This window comes from Trichoplax adhaerens, genomic scaffold (genome assembly GCF_000150275.1).
Source record: "Trichoplax adhaerens TRIADscaffold_21 genomic scaffold, whole genome shotgun sequence".
Classification (NCBI taxonomy): domain Eukaryota; kingdom Metazoa; phylum Placozoa; class Uniplacotomia; order Trichoplacea; family Trichoplacidae; genus Trichoplax; species Trichoplax adhaerens.
The window spans coordinates 888026-902159 of NW_002060962.1; the positions used below are offsets into that span (position 1 = coordinate 888026).

General features: G+C 32.0%; 3 protein-coding genes across 3 annotated transcripts; all 3 read left to right on the forward strand.

Moving 5' to 3' along the window:
- Window positions 1-711: 711 nt before the first annotated feature.
- On the forward strand, window positions 712-3354 carry TRIADDRAFT_61151 (uncharacterized protein; the record flags this gene model as incomplete). Its single annotated transcript, XM_002117040.1, has 6 exons — window positions 712-948; window positions 1163-1222; window positions 1471-1669; window positions 1985-1989; window positions 2575-2779; window positions 2915-3354. 6 exons carry the CDS (start codon window positions 712-714, stop codon window positions 3352-3354), a joined length of 1146 nt encoding a protein of 381 aa, XP_002117076.1.
- A 2998-nt stretch (window positions 3355-6352) lies between these two features.
- TRIADDRAFT_61152 (uncharacterized protein) lies at window positions 6353-7860 on the forward strand (the record flags this gene model as incomplete). The annotated part of the gene is made up of 3 exons (XM_002117041.1): window positions 6353-6586; window positions 7366-7444; window positions 7760-7860. The coding sequence occupies 3 exons, from the start codon at window positions 6353-6355 to the stop codon at window positions 7858-7860; spliced, it is 414 nt and encodes a 137-aa protein (XP_002117077.1).
- A 2048-nt stretch (window positions 7861-9908) lies between these two features.
- TRIADDRAFT_61153 (uncharacterized protein) lies at window positions 9909-12172 on the forward strand (the record flags this gene model as incomplete). The annotated part of the gene is made up of 5 exons (XM_002117042.1): window positions 9909-10151; window positions 10669-10728; window positions 10876-11082; window positions 11297-11339; window positions 11643-12172. 5 exons carry the CDS (start codon window positions 9909-9911, stop codon window positions 12170-12172), a joined length of 1083 nt encoding a protein of 360 aa, XP_002117078.1.
- Between the last annotated feature and the right edge of the window lie 1962 nt (window positions 12173-14134).

The window sequence follows — 14134 nt, forward strand, 5'->3', positions numbered from 1 at the left end:
TTAGTATTACATCTTTATTTATTGCACTACTATCACCTTAAAAGACGAATAGGGCGTATTGCAAGCGTAATGTGATCATAACATTTGCTGTTATACAGTAAATTCTCAGAGTTTGTTGTTTGGTCTACTGGCATCCTTTTGCATGCTAGTTGGTTTTCCATGATCGCACTAACTCTGTTGAATTATCCTTAAATTATCAATGATTTAATCATAGATTGATCATCAAAAATTGATCATTGATACCTTTTGGCTTAATAGAGATACAAGCCTTCAACGTAAATGAGCCAAATTTGATCGACATGCTTAAATAGAAGCACATGATATAGTGGTAAAGTCATATATCCAAATTTAGAACTCCTTACTTTTCGAGTAAGTCTCTACTTTCAGCGAAATAGGACAATGTGATGTTAACTGTTGAATTTACGAGCACGTGATAGACAATTATATATATTATAGACTTGGGCTGGAAGGACTATGATGATTTGAAGCAATTGCTAGGGCCAACACCATAGCTAGATACCTGAATATACTTATTTATTGTTAGCAACAATCACAGACTGCATAGAGCGGACGGTATAGGAGCTAGAATTATACGTTTTAGTTGATTTAGGCGCTCGTCGATAATATTTCTTGGTTGGGAAAGCTAACTTAATTTCCAACTGATTTTATAACTTTCAACTACTAAACTGATAGGAGCTATGTTATAGCGCTATGTCTACAATCCCATTGCATTCTCATCCATCAGAAAGCCTTGAAGGTTTCCAAACATACGCTGCTATGTGGTCCACTATACCACGTCATCTACGGCGGCATTTATTTCGAATTGGCATCGCTATGTTGTTATTTGGTTTTCTAAGTGTTATTTTTGGTATTGTTGGATATTTCTTACCTGCTTATCTGCTGAATGTGAATATTGTCATTGGCGCAGATATATGGATGGGAGTATTTGTAAGTCTATTGAAGTTAATAGATTTGACGAATGATTGAGCTATCGTGCTTTCAGAGTAATAGTTAAAGCGATAAATTCTTGACGATTGGCGTGAGTGTGGAATTATTAATTACTTTAATTGGTTTAATTTATATGCCGTGTGATTTAAAGAGAAGCCCTTCTTTTAATAATTTATATTAGCTAACTGCTGTTTTTTCCTAAATGATGCTCTAGTATATGATTCCTGGTACTTTTGCGATAGCATCCGAAATACGTCGAAACGTTCGAGCTCTGGTAAGATTTTAGAATTTTAAAAAGAGCAGTGATAATTATTGACAGATTTACTGTGCCATGGAAAGTTGTATCGATCTCTTAGCATGAAAGTAGTTCATTTTACGTAGTTTCAAATTACTATTATAGGCTTCGTAGTACTTAAATGTAGCCTTTTTAGTTCGAATTCAGTCATTTTAATTACAAACTAAGACTAACTGAGGTTCAATTTGCTTTATTGTTCAACAGACTCATTGCTATTATGCGTTTAGCATTCTGATTTTTCTAATGTCTATCGCTCACTTCGTACTATGCATATTGGGCATTCTCAGTCCTACATTTTGGCACAGCTTGGTGTCATTATTGATAGCATTTTCGATGTTTGTTTTATCTTTGACGACGATGATAATACTATCTGCGAGCATCTATTGCAGTTGTTGTCGATGTGCATCTTGTACGGCTACCGAATTGGTAAGTTTTTATATTTAATTAATGATTCTGCTGCACAGTGCTCGTTGCGTAACTAGTGTAAAACGATATAGATTGTTAGTATTTTTTTCGTAGTTTGATTCTGATGTGCTATGCATCTGTTACTAATTCAGTTTCACCATCTTCAACATTATCGATCATCATATTTGGTAATATAAGTTTTTGCTATTCTGTATTTCTTTATTGCAAATCCGAAATAGCACAGTACCAACTTTAATGATTGCAATAGCGTTAGTTTCAGACTCATAGTTGGATACATGATTTAAGTAGTAAGACTCATTACGTTGTCATGATTAGGGAAAGTAAGACTCATTATGTTATCATGATTATGAAACTTTGGTTACTTTTAATAGACTGTCGTACTATTAATTTTCGCATAGAAGGATATGATATCGTTTAAGGTTTACTATACAAGTTAATGATAAAATTAGAAGTACTTGCAAACATCACATTGTTATTTACAGTTAGTATTAACAAATTCAAGCATGGTCATGTTGTTAGTGTGATGAATACACTAGTTTTAATTTCGTAGGAAACGATGTTAATCGTAAAATTCGCTCATATGACGAGTCTAGTAAGTTAATAGATGTTATTCAATAATATAGTTTTTGTTTATCATCTTCGGGTTGTAAACAAGCTAAGGATATAAGTAGTTAGGGTAATGTAATAGAGATTGCCTTCGTGCTTGAATTTTAGTTTGCGATCGTAGAACCTTTTGTTAACGATAGGCCCTGCAATAAAGTATTCACCCCGAATCATTTATAATTAGAATTATTGAAGAACGAAAAGAAGCAGATTTATTTCATGAGGATTACAATCTATAGACGAAATGATTCTCACAAGTATTTATATATATGGATTTAATGCTTACCGGTATTCAATTGTAGGACAATGCTAACGATGGGGATTATTCGAATATTGCTCGCAGTCAATCTGGAAATACAAATGATTTCGGTGCTTCCACTCGAGGAATTGACCTAATGAAGAAAAAGCCTGAATTTAAAGGCGCATTGGATGTAAATCCTACTGTGACTTTACCACAACTTTCAGAGAAAAATAGTAAAAACTATATCAAAAATATCAACGATTACAGTAAGATATACTCACAACTACGTATAATTTCCAATGTGATTGCCTTTATTAAATAATTTATATGAAATAAATATAAAATTTGATGATACGACATCGCAAACATGTATTAGTAAAGCAATTCCCTTTGTTATCTAGATAATTGGATTCCTCAAGCTAGACAACCAATATTATTACGTAGAGAACATGATAAAATGTACGCGTTGGTTCCTCAAATTGTCTTAACCACTGATTCTATAGATATAGGAAATATACTGAAATCAGGGAATTATACTAGATCGAAATATGATATACAACTACAACAACAGCAACTAAATAGAATTACAGCAGTAAACGTACCGCAGTCACAGCAATTAAGGAGACCAGAATTACAAGCTCAACAGATACAACAACCCTTGATGCAAGGACAACAGGAACAATTAGAACAACAACAAAAGCTTATTAAGGAGCAGCAACAACTCATTGGCATGTTACAGAAGCAGCAGGAGGAAATAAAACAACAGCAATCACAAATATTGCAACAAGGATCGCAGGTACCATCCCCGCAAATACAGTCTCCTCAGCAGGAATTTCAATAACTGCTTAACACAATCGCAAATATTGCAACAAGTACCCACTTCTTCTCCCCAACAACTGCAAGTGCTACAAGAAGCTTCCTATTTAGTACCTTAAAAAACGAGAGATTATAATAAAGGACGTAGCCACTGCTGCTACTTCCGTATCAACAGTATTCTTTGTAACCTTGCAAAGGCTAAGTTGTAACTGTAAAAATTTTAGGTTATCAAGATTCCTTTGTATACCAATAGTATATAAGCTTAATTGAAGGATGACTATATTGATGAGAATTTTTTGATAATAATTGCAATATTTTGATATTATAGCACTCTATATGTGTAGTATATTTAGTTGTTACTGTAATTTTTAGATATTTTCTTAAATATAGACATTTTGTTATGTTCCGAATATAGATATCTCCATATATTCTATAGTCTATTTCAACTATGTTCAAATATAGCTTGTCATGTTTAGTTATTTATAGCACCTACAGTCTTCGCTATTTCCTTCAATCATTTTCTATTATATAGCCTGTTTATGGTATATGATGTATCTAATTCTACAATTCTGCTCTCTGCAAGTGTTCTCTATCTAAAACTATAAATACTGATGATTTCTGCCTCAGATTTGTTCTGTTGCACTTATTAGTATTACTATCTACACACGTTACTTCACGACAGCTTACACACTGATCTACCAATAACTTCCTCACTGTACCTAGTTATTCTCTGTAATAAATATCTCTTTTGCTAATAACCCCTCGTATCATTATTGTAGAATACCTAAGGAGTCCACGTCCGCAGACCCTTCGAACCCTCTATCACAATATGTATAAGTGCAGAATATATCGATCGATACGTAGAGTTTAATATACTAGACGTTGAACAAACGTTGCTTAGAAAAATAATTCGTGCAAGTGAGACTCATTTCTGTTATCTCTCTTGAAGTCGAAGATGCATATATATATTTTGTAGTAATCCCCCTCTCCCATTTGATTGTATCGATAGCTATATTTGGTATATTCAGATTTTTGAGAATAGATTTTATCATGATGCTACTATTTGATAATTGCTAATTACGATACTGGAAATTGCTGATTTTCTAATACTAGCCACTTAATCAATTACGGTACAAGATTTATGTTGTTTTGATATACGCTAATTATGAAGATGTCACGCACCACACGATGTTGGAAATTTATGATAGAAGAGAAATGAGATTTTAAGCAGATTGGTTCACACAATAAAAATATTAATGATCTACTTAAGCAAAGTCTTTTTTTTGATGATTTAAGCCTAATTACAGGCAGTTTTGTTGGCGTAAATAGATCGAACAAAAGGCATATAAGGACTGGAGAGAAGCGCCTCCAGTAAGCTTCTTATTTTTAAGCTCAGGATACATTAAATTAGATTCTTGATACAAATAATTATTACTCTGCTATCCTTAACTCAGTAATAAAATCAGTTTTTTACCTTCTATACTGACAAAAACAAATATTTTGTGAGATACTTGTATTAAAAATTATTATTATACTTATATCATTTTTCGTAAATGACTCTATTTGAATAAGTGAAGCGAAATAAATCTTGGTGGATAATTTGCTTCCTGGAAAGGATTTGTTCATGCTAATTTCATTTACAGAGTATTACTCTACGACCAATGTAATTGAAAGTTGTTCGACCTGATGTACCTTATTGCAGATTTCACTTTTTCAGTTCTTAATAAACATTTTTACTGTTATTAATGGAAGTACGATAAGAAGTTCTTCGTAAAGATTTAGAAGTAGTTTGTGAATTGCACAAATCTGATTTCAAATTATTTTACTGTCGCTGTAATTTTAACAAGAAATTTAGAGTTGTAATTCGTACTTTAATCTTATAAAGATTTTTTCATCTCCTTTAAATATATTTATGATGATAGCTAGCGGTAGCGATCATTCTTATTCTTATCGCTACCATCCCCTGTCTGAGATTGAACTATTTGAGATTCCTTCTATATGAGGTGATTTAATATAAACTACCTTGATTGGCTTGATAAAATATTTCAAGGGTGCTGGAAAATATGAGTTATGGTAATTTTTTCAGGTTCTGCGGCTTTACTTTATATAGTTAAATTAATTTCAATAATACAATTAATCAGCTATCTTCATGAACTATAAGAATAGTTTCTTATAAATTGCACGATAACATTCCCTTAAGGAAGAGTGTATATAGATTGTGATTGTGATACAGTAGCATACTATTGAGAAATTCGAAATTGTCAACGGTATATAATTTTCTGCATAAAGTTATGATAAGCTGTTGCTGATATACGTATTTACGTTCTTTAGCGGAATAGTTATCTCCTAACTTTAGTTCAGTCAGGTAGTTCTCTTAAGAGCTGTAATTATCAAGAGATGGAGAAACCTGTTAATTTTTGCTAATTCAGTAGCATAACATACTCGTACAACTCAGGTTTAATTCCTAAAATTTTGAAGAAAGATAATTCTTGTAACGATATTTCCAATGTCATCTAAGATTACTGGATGAAGCTTATCATTCAATAATTGCATACTTAAGCTACATCTGTATTTATAGTTTAAAATAATGAAATTCATGCAAATTAGTGCGTTAATATAAAAGTTTGGTAAATATTTCATCGGTTTTGTCTTTGTTTTCTATATGATATTTACGCATATGTGATTTACTCGCATTAATTATTAGTCAGTGAGTTTAATAGACTTAATTTGTCGACTGCCGCTTTATTACTGAATTATTGGAATTTACAGTAAAATAATTACTATAGATTAAGGTGTAACACGTGATACCTGTAAAATACGTGGGAAACTTGTTTGTTGGTTGCTAAATCCCGAACGTTGATAATCACTATTGTCAGAATAGGTTGTATTGGTGAATCAAAAGTTGCATAAAGTGGCATTTACTGCTAAAGAGCATTTTATACCGTAGTTAGAGCATTAGAATAGAGAATCGAAATAATCCTTGTAATATTCACGAGCTTTTATAAAAGATACGGTAACGAAGTATGGCATCGGATAGCTTTCAATACGGACAGTTAGAGGAAGATCTAAATCAAATATCAGGACTGAAGAGCCTCGTTCTAGAAGGCCGATATCGTCATGCTTCATTTGGTTTAGCAATTAGTTTATTCGTAACAGGTTTGATAAGCAGCATTATAGGTGGAATTGGATATATGATGCCAGGATACGAAACTAACTTCAGCATCGTTATCGGACAAGACGTTTGGATCGGATTGATTGTAAGCATCGCTCTAAAGGGAATACAAAACTACCATCCAGAGCATGCATAGATTAATGAATCTGGAATTTTTGTGATAAATGAAGTCGGTGAATTTTTTACTAACGCTAAATATCGTCTATTAGTATTCTATGACCGGACTGTTTGGAATAATAACTTACTACAATCAAACGAATCCACATCTTGTAAGATATTTATCGTCATTTATTACGATTTAAAAGATATATTAATCACTTTAACAATTTAAACTTTGAAGTTATAAGGATAACAATCACCATCAATTTTTGTTATTTCAGATGCATACTTATTACTCATTCTCAATCCTGGCTTTCCATGCTGCCATTGCCCAATTTATATTAGGCCTAATTCCATGTTTTGGCTATATATTTGTGTTATGGCATAACATCATAACTATGATTTTATCCCTTTTCGCGATCAGCTTTTCTCTTGCTTGCGTCATAATACTCTCAAAGGCTATATATTGCTGTGGAACAACGGTAACGTGAAATACATAACGAGATATATATATAACGCTAAGTATAAATATGATACATACGATTAAGTAATATACGAACGCAAGTTAGTTTATAGATAGATTTAACACGACTACTAATCTATCTATTAGGAACCGCTTTAGGATATTGAAACATTACATAAACATTACATAAACATTCTCTGATTACCTGCAACAGTTTATTAGATTGCATTAGTCTTTTCTCTTGAGTAAGGGAACCTTAATTTCATTCTAAATGAGTATCCATCTTATCCGTTATAATTTAGAATGCTCGTACGATGTACTATGAAAATACTACAAATCCCAACCAAGCCGCTACTTTACAACAGCCATCAGGACAACCAGGTAAAAGTGTCATATACTCGTACGGTATCGTTTTATAAAATATATTTACTTATCTAAATCAGTTTAGTGGATGATTAAATGATTTTAGTAAAGTTGAATAAATTTCGGTATAACCACGTTAAAAAATTTGAATATGCATACAGTATTTCTGTGCTATTTAAGAACAGCGTAGCATAATCATGACCGGTACATTCTGCTATTACTGTTATTTAATTTGCTCGGTACTTAGTTTATATCAAAGTCAGTAGTTAAAGTTCAAGTGAATTGTTCTTAATCCAAAAATACTAATTAAATATATTTTATTTTCGCCAATAGGAGCAATAATAATGCCTTCAAATCGATTAGTAAATTTAAATCAAGAAACTTCAGGCGCTTATACCATCCTTTCTGAGGCTACAGATAATTCTAATTCATGAATTTGATTATACTATTTACTAGCTATTCAAGTTGTCGAAATAGAAATATTCTATACTAGATTGAAAGACTCACATGGAACTTTATATAGTTTGCTGAATCATCTAAGTAATTCTTAAATAAGTTCTTAATCAAATTCACTTAGTACGGTACTTAATCAAACACATTTATTGAGCAGTAGTTAACTAAAAATGTTGCCCAATCAAGGTATGCAAAGGATAATACATATGAGATAAAGGTGTTGAACACAACATTATAATTTATTTATTTCTAATTTGATGCCATGAATTATAATTTTACGACAAAAAACTATATTGTGCAAATTTAAATCAACTTTATCGTGAAAACATTAGCTAGCCAAGTAAAAATTATCAAAAAATTAATTATTTTAGTAATACTCGAAAATTTAATAACTAATGAATCAGTTGTTTTAAAAAAAAAAAAGAACACATATTAAAACTTGCTTAGACAGTAAAAATTCGATGGTGATAAATCTCGTGGCCGCCCAATCTATTTTGTACACTTTGCGATGGATTGTAAGTTTGGTTGTTCCAGATATTGGACACTATAGATTAAAATTTATGAATGCATTCTACTAGCATGAAGATGTCTTATACGAAGGTAATTAAATTGAAATTGTGTACCTAATGGTCACTTCTTGGGCATTATTAATCATATTGGAATACAAGAAATTTTAAAGAGATAATAGTTTAATGTCTTAGATACCGTATACTATGGCAGCAGGCTTTTGCTAGAATGGAAACATTACAAGGGATCTAGTTCTTTTTAATTGTTAAAAGAGTCTCAATATATGCTCTGAGAGTATTCTTTTTTTCATAACCTTTTAGATAGTAAGAAATTATTCTATTCTGTGCTGCTAAAATAATACTGCAGTTAATAATAAGCTTATTGCCATCTAAATAAGTAGAATGCTTTCTTGCATATTGAGGCTACCGACATTAAATCATGCTGCTGATGCATTTCAGCTTTAAGAAAATGTATATGTAATAGTAAAGAGAATGATAGTATTAGCGTTTATCGACGATATACGCTATATGTATAGTACTTATGGGTAATTGCTATAGCAACCGAGTGTTAACAGAATTAAACGCGGCCATAGGTTCATGATACAATTTTTACTCTTTATGATTATACTGTAAGTAGTTCATTATATTCTTCTTGAGTGAAATCTATTAAACTAATACTGTAGATTCTCATATTAATTATCTATTAAACTGTTAGAGTTAATCTAGTCACCTAGCATGATATACATAACGATGGTAATTTTAAATGCTAAATTTTAGTAACTACCATGGGCGAACGAATAGGTAGTCGATGATAACTTATCCTTTTTACGCAGCTTATCTGCGTCTAAATTACCATTGATCATTTGCAATTATAATAATTGAATCTATTAGTAGTCATAAATTGATCCTGCACTACTTATAATCAAATCAGAGGCGTGGCTAGTAGGCTTCTTGATATGTTTGAGGTTGATTTTCTTCATTATATTTACATTCCTTTTACACAATGAGGGTGGAAAAATTATTGTGCAACTAGTTACCTTAGATAATATATGGTATGCTTTGTTCGTGCTCTGCCTTGTAATTGATAATTTAAATAATTTTGACTTCATTAGCGTAGAAGTTGATACTGAAATACTTTCTAGTGCATTGGTTTAATAACTTTTCCTGTAATTATAATTACCACTTTTGTATATTTATGCAGAATAAAATACACTGTAGCCACATATACTCAGACTTCACATGAATATTAGAATTGATTGACTAATAAGTCTGTGTTGCTTAGCAGCTGAGCACGACGTTTTCGTAGGCTTTTGATTTCGGTCCGTTATCAATTGTTCATCCAACATTTTAATCTTTAATTAGATCTTGCACAGTAGAACAACAATTAATATTTTTGATAACTCTGGTATACGTGTACAGACAACATTAAAGTAGCTAGAGATAAAATATTAACAATTATAATAGATCGAAAGAGTCTATAAAATCTTCAGTTGACTAATCAATAGGTGAATATTCTGGGTACTATGCCGTCTTCTCATTCTCAAGCATTTCAACAGCAGCAACTGCAACAGATGCTGCAGAATCAATCATCAGTAAAAAATTACACATTGCCAACTGGTTTACGCCGCATAAATCTGGGTCTTGGTGTAACTACTCTTATCTTAGGTATTTGCTCTATGGCTTTTGGTGGAGTTTCGTTTACAGCCAGGGCAGTTTATGGAAATATATCCATTCAGATTGCTCAGGATATCTATGTAGGATTATCGGTAAATGTTAATAACAGATATCTTAGATATTCATAGAGCACTAAAGTATCAAGTAACAAACATAATGATCACAAACAATTTATTTGTATGTAGTTCTATATCATAAGTGAATCTCTTTTTAACATTTGATAGTTTTAACATATCAGTGTTTTTATAACCTTGTAGGTAATACTGTAGATAAGTGACAGGATACACTAAAGTTGTTATTTTGTAGGGGGTATATCTTGTTGCGTTATGTTAAAAAAGTTAGGGGGTCATTCTCTAACTTAAAATGCTGTCTGCTGCTTCTATGTACTAGTAGTTTAGCAATTACAGTACGATATCTCGATATAACTGTAACGAATTTACACCCAAACGTCTAGTACAGTAATGTCGATAACGGCGATGATTTCTTGATATAATCATCTGGTACAGACAGTAGTTTAAATTCAAACAAATATTAATCTGTAGCATTTTAGCTCTCGTTTGCGCAATCATGCTATTTATCTAAACTTTTTATATTTATATTTGATTAAAGTATTTTCTGGCAGGAATCTTTGCGCTTGTTGCACATTGTAATAGGTTAAACAAAAAATTGGTAAGTTTAAAGCAGACATGTAAGAGTAAATTATAATATGAGAAATAGCCCACTTAGAAAGAGATAAATAATGTTTTACTCCTTGTTGCCCTTTTCCTGCTATCAGAAGCTAACTTAAATTCAATTTTTAAATTTTTGAACACCTAGTTACATGCAAATTATGCTTTTGCTATTCTTGGTTGCGTCTTTTCCATTAGCCAGTTTTGCGTAGGATTAATTAGTATCCTTGGCTATACACCAACATCTCGCTGGCACAACATTGTAACTATCGTTATATCCTTCGCTGGCTTCACATTGACTTTATCGAGTGTCATCATGCTCTCTGAATATGTATATTGCACATCCTATTCTACAGTAAGTAGTAGTATTAAGAAATTGATTGTAAAATGTTATTCACTATCATTTCGATGGGAATAATGCATAATATTTGGCTATTTATATGGACAAAGACTTACCTTTCAAACCGTTCTTATATAATTTGTAGAATCTTTATCTAGGAATAGTTTCTAAAAAAATTATTATAAAGCCAACTAGAGTGATAATAGTGTCTGCTTGTTATTTAATGTAGGACGATACTGCCGTTGAACCACTCGTTGAGTCAAGAAACATAGGTAAATTGCACTTCAAATTAAATTACGCTTACATCAGAGCAGCGCCCTATATAATTCATTGTCTTATATTAGATACGATAAGATATCGTATTGATCGCTAACCATGCGGATAAGTATTTGTAGAGATTAATAGAATGAAATTGAAAGAGTAAAAAGAAAAAAAAGTAATTTCTTTAGCATTTACATGCTAATGCCAGTTATGAGCAAGATTTAGACGTACTGTATTAGCTGGATAACAGAATATCTGAGTACCATTTATTTGTGTTGCCGTAGTTAATTACAACAATGTGAATTTTTATTCAGAGTTAGATACTGTAGCGAGTCCATCACCAGCTAATATCCAACAAGGATTAAACAAACAGGACCCGAAAATATTTTCACCTCATAATATGGCCATGACCACCAATGCAGTTCAAGTAGCTACTACACAACAGGTAGCTCATCCACAGATTGTATATGCACCTCATGCCATGAATACGATGGCAGCAGCATCGCCAACTGCAGTGCATCAGATTGTAAATTTACCGCAACGTGGAAATCTAATGGTACAGCCTGGATTTCAACAGTTTATACCTAATACTGAAGTAGTTGGCGTACCTACGATGGCAACGGTACAACAGGTTATTGCTTCACAAACGCCAAGTGGTCAACTTGTAATTACTCCTAGAGATGCAAATACAATGATGCCAAAACCCATCGATAATCGATCACCTTCCCATGGCATAGAAGCAGTGGTGAGCAATCCATCTATTGATATTCAACACAATTCGCATGAAATGAGTACAGTGGAACCTAAAATTGATATCACTTCCGAATCAAAAGGAAGCTTTTAAGAGACTCTTACAGAGCATTCCAATAAATAGAACGCCAATCCAATCACTTAATTATGTTATCCGAGGAAGATTCTGTGTATTATTTCCGACATATTAGTTACCGTTTAAATAAAATGACGTCTTAGAAATTTTGGATGTTATTGTAAAAAAGTAGCTAAGATATTGAATGATCAAATTTTATTTCGATTTCTCTTTTCATAAATAAATTAATAATATAGACTGTTTGTATGCAATATTATACAAAATACTTGTGCAAAAAAGCTAGACGATTTTATCGAACGTAGACTCATAAGTGCTGCGCCGCGCTGCAGTGCATGAGTTTTTAACCCTATTATGTTCAGACATACAGTTCTACGCTGCATAATATCACTGTATTCCCTAACTCATAACTCCTGTGATTAGATGAAATCATTGCTTACCTCTATTAGAACCTGAATAGAAAATGAATTTGTATTTTTCTTACAGTTAGAAATAACTGATTTATGCCAACCTCAGGCAATTAAAACTATACGATGATCCATGTAATCATGAAGCATTGAACTGTAAGCAAGTCTAAGATAAGCTTTCCTTAAATCAAAGTCATAAGCAGTTACTTCGGGGTGTATGCTTGCACTTGAATCTCTATTTACAGGTCTTTGCACTTCTAGCCACAGCTTAATCTAGTTTAAACTGACCGTCATACAAATACAGATGATTAATTATCGCTCACAATAGCGTGTACTGCATGATCCAACGATATCATCACTTATTTCAGATAATATTGATTAATAAACTATAATAGATTAGAGCTCGATAGCAGGAAATGCAATGTAGAATGATTTCAGTTGCAACATATCGTATTCCATCGTTGTCGTAGAAGTTAGTACCGTTTAATTTAGAATCATCGTTATCATCCTTATTTATATATCGTTACTATGATAAGATTTTACTTTTAGGCTTAATTTTGATTTAATTGTGGAAGATTTTGAGCTCAAAGACAGAATAATTTACTGTATTATCAATAGGGCATATCCTTAAAAATACTAATACTAAATTAAGCATATTATCCTCAAACACATTGTAGAATGATAATAGTTCTAAGAAATAGAAAGGTAAGTGTACGAAAGGTAATAGCAAGCTAAGATCAATTCATTTGGAAATTTAAGTTTTAATTCAATAGAAAATTAATTAAAGGATTTACTACCTCCCACGTACCGTTGTGTTGTGAATCGCAGTAATGTAGAATCCAAAAGAATTAGTGGCAGATTTCCAGCTCGATTGAGCTATAAGAAAGCATCTCAAAGATAATTTGATTAGAACTACAGCTGCATGCTAACTGGACTGTATTGCATAAATTAGTTCTCTATCAGCAACTTACAATCTAATCTCTAAATACGATTGTAATAAATGCATCTTACAATAAATATCTTAGTCAAATGATATTTTCTTAGAGGCTTTTATTACAAGGTTTTAGGAATAGTAGAGCAATAATTAATTACTGCAAGAATCTACTCTAACATCTAAGGTATTCCGGGCTAAAAGCGAAGTAAAGTCTCTTCTCCTCCTGAGGTCATGTCTGTACTTCTTATATACATTTAGTTAAATCCGTTTATGACAACTTGATTAATCTACATTCAGACATGAGTCATCAAACAAAATATTTTTTCAAATAGTACATATTATTTTCTACAATCTAAATCATTCTACTTAAGATGTCACTACTCTTCTATTAACGTCTAGCCCTTTTCTTCGGAGGACATCTTAGCTACGACAGTGTTTCTAACCACGTAAATCTTATACCATAATTAGTCAACTGGCTACTATTAGTCATTAATAATTTTTAATATAGCAGTTAGCAATCATCTAATATTAGCTTCACGATAATAGCTATTCGAAGAAACCGAACTATATCAAATATAGCTATCCGTATAATCAAATATGGGTGCATCACTACAATGATCAGATTTCTTAACTCGATTGAAC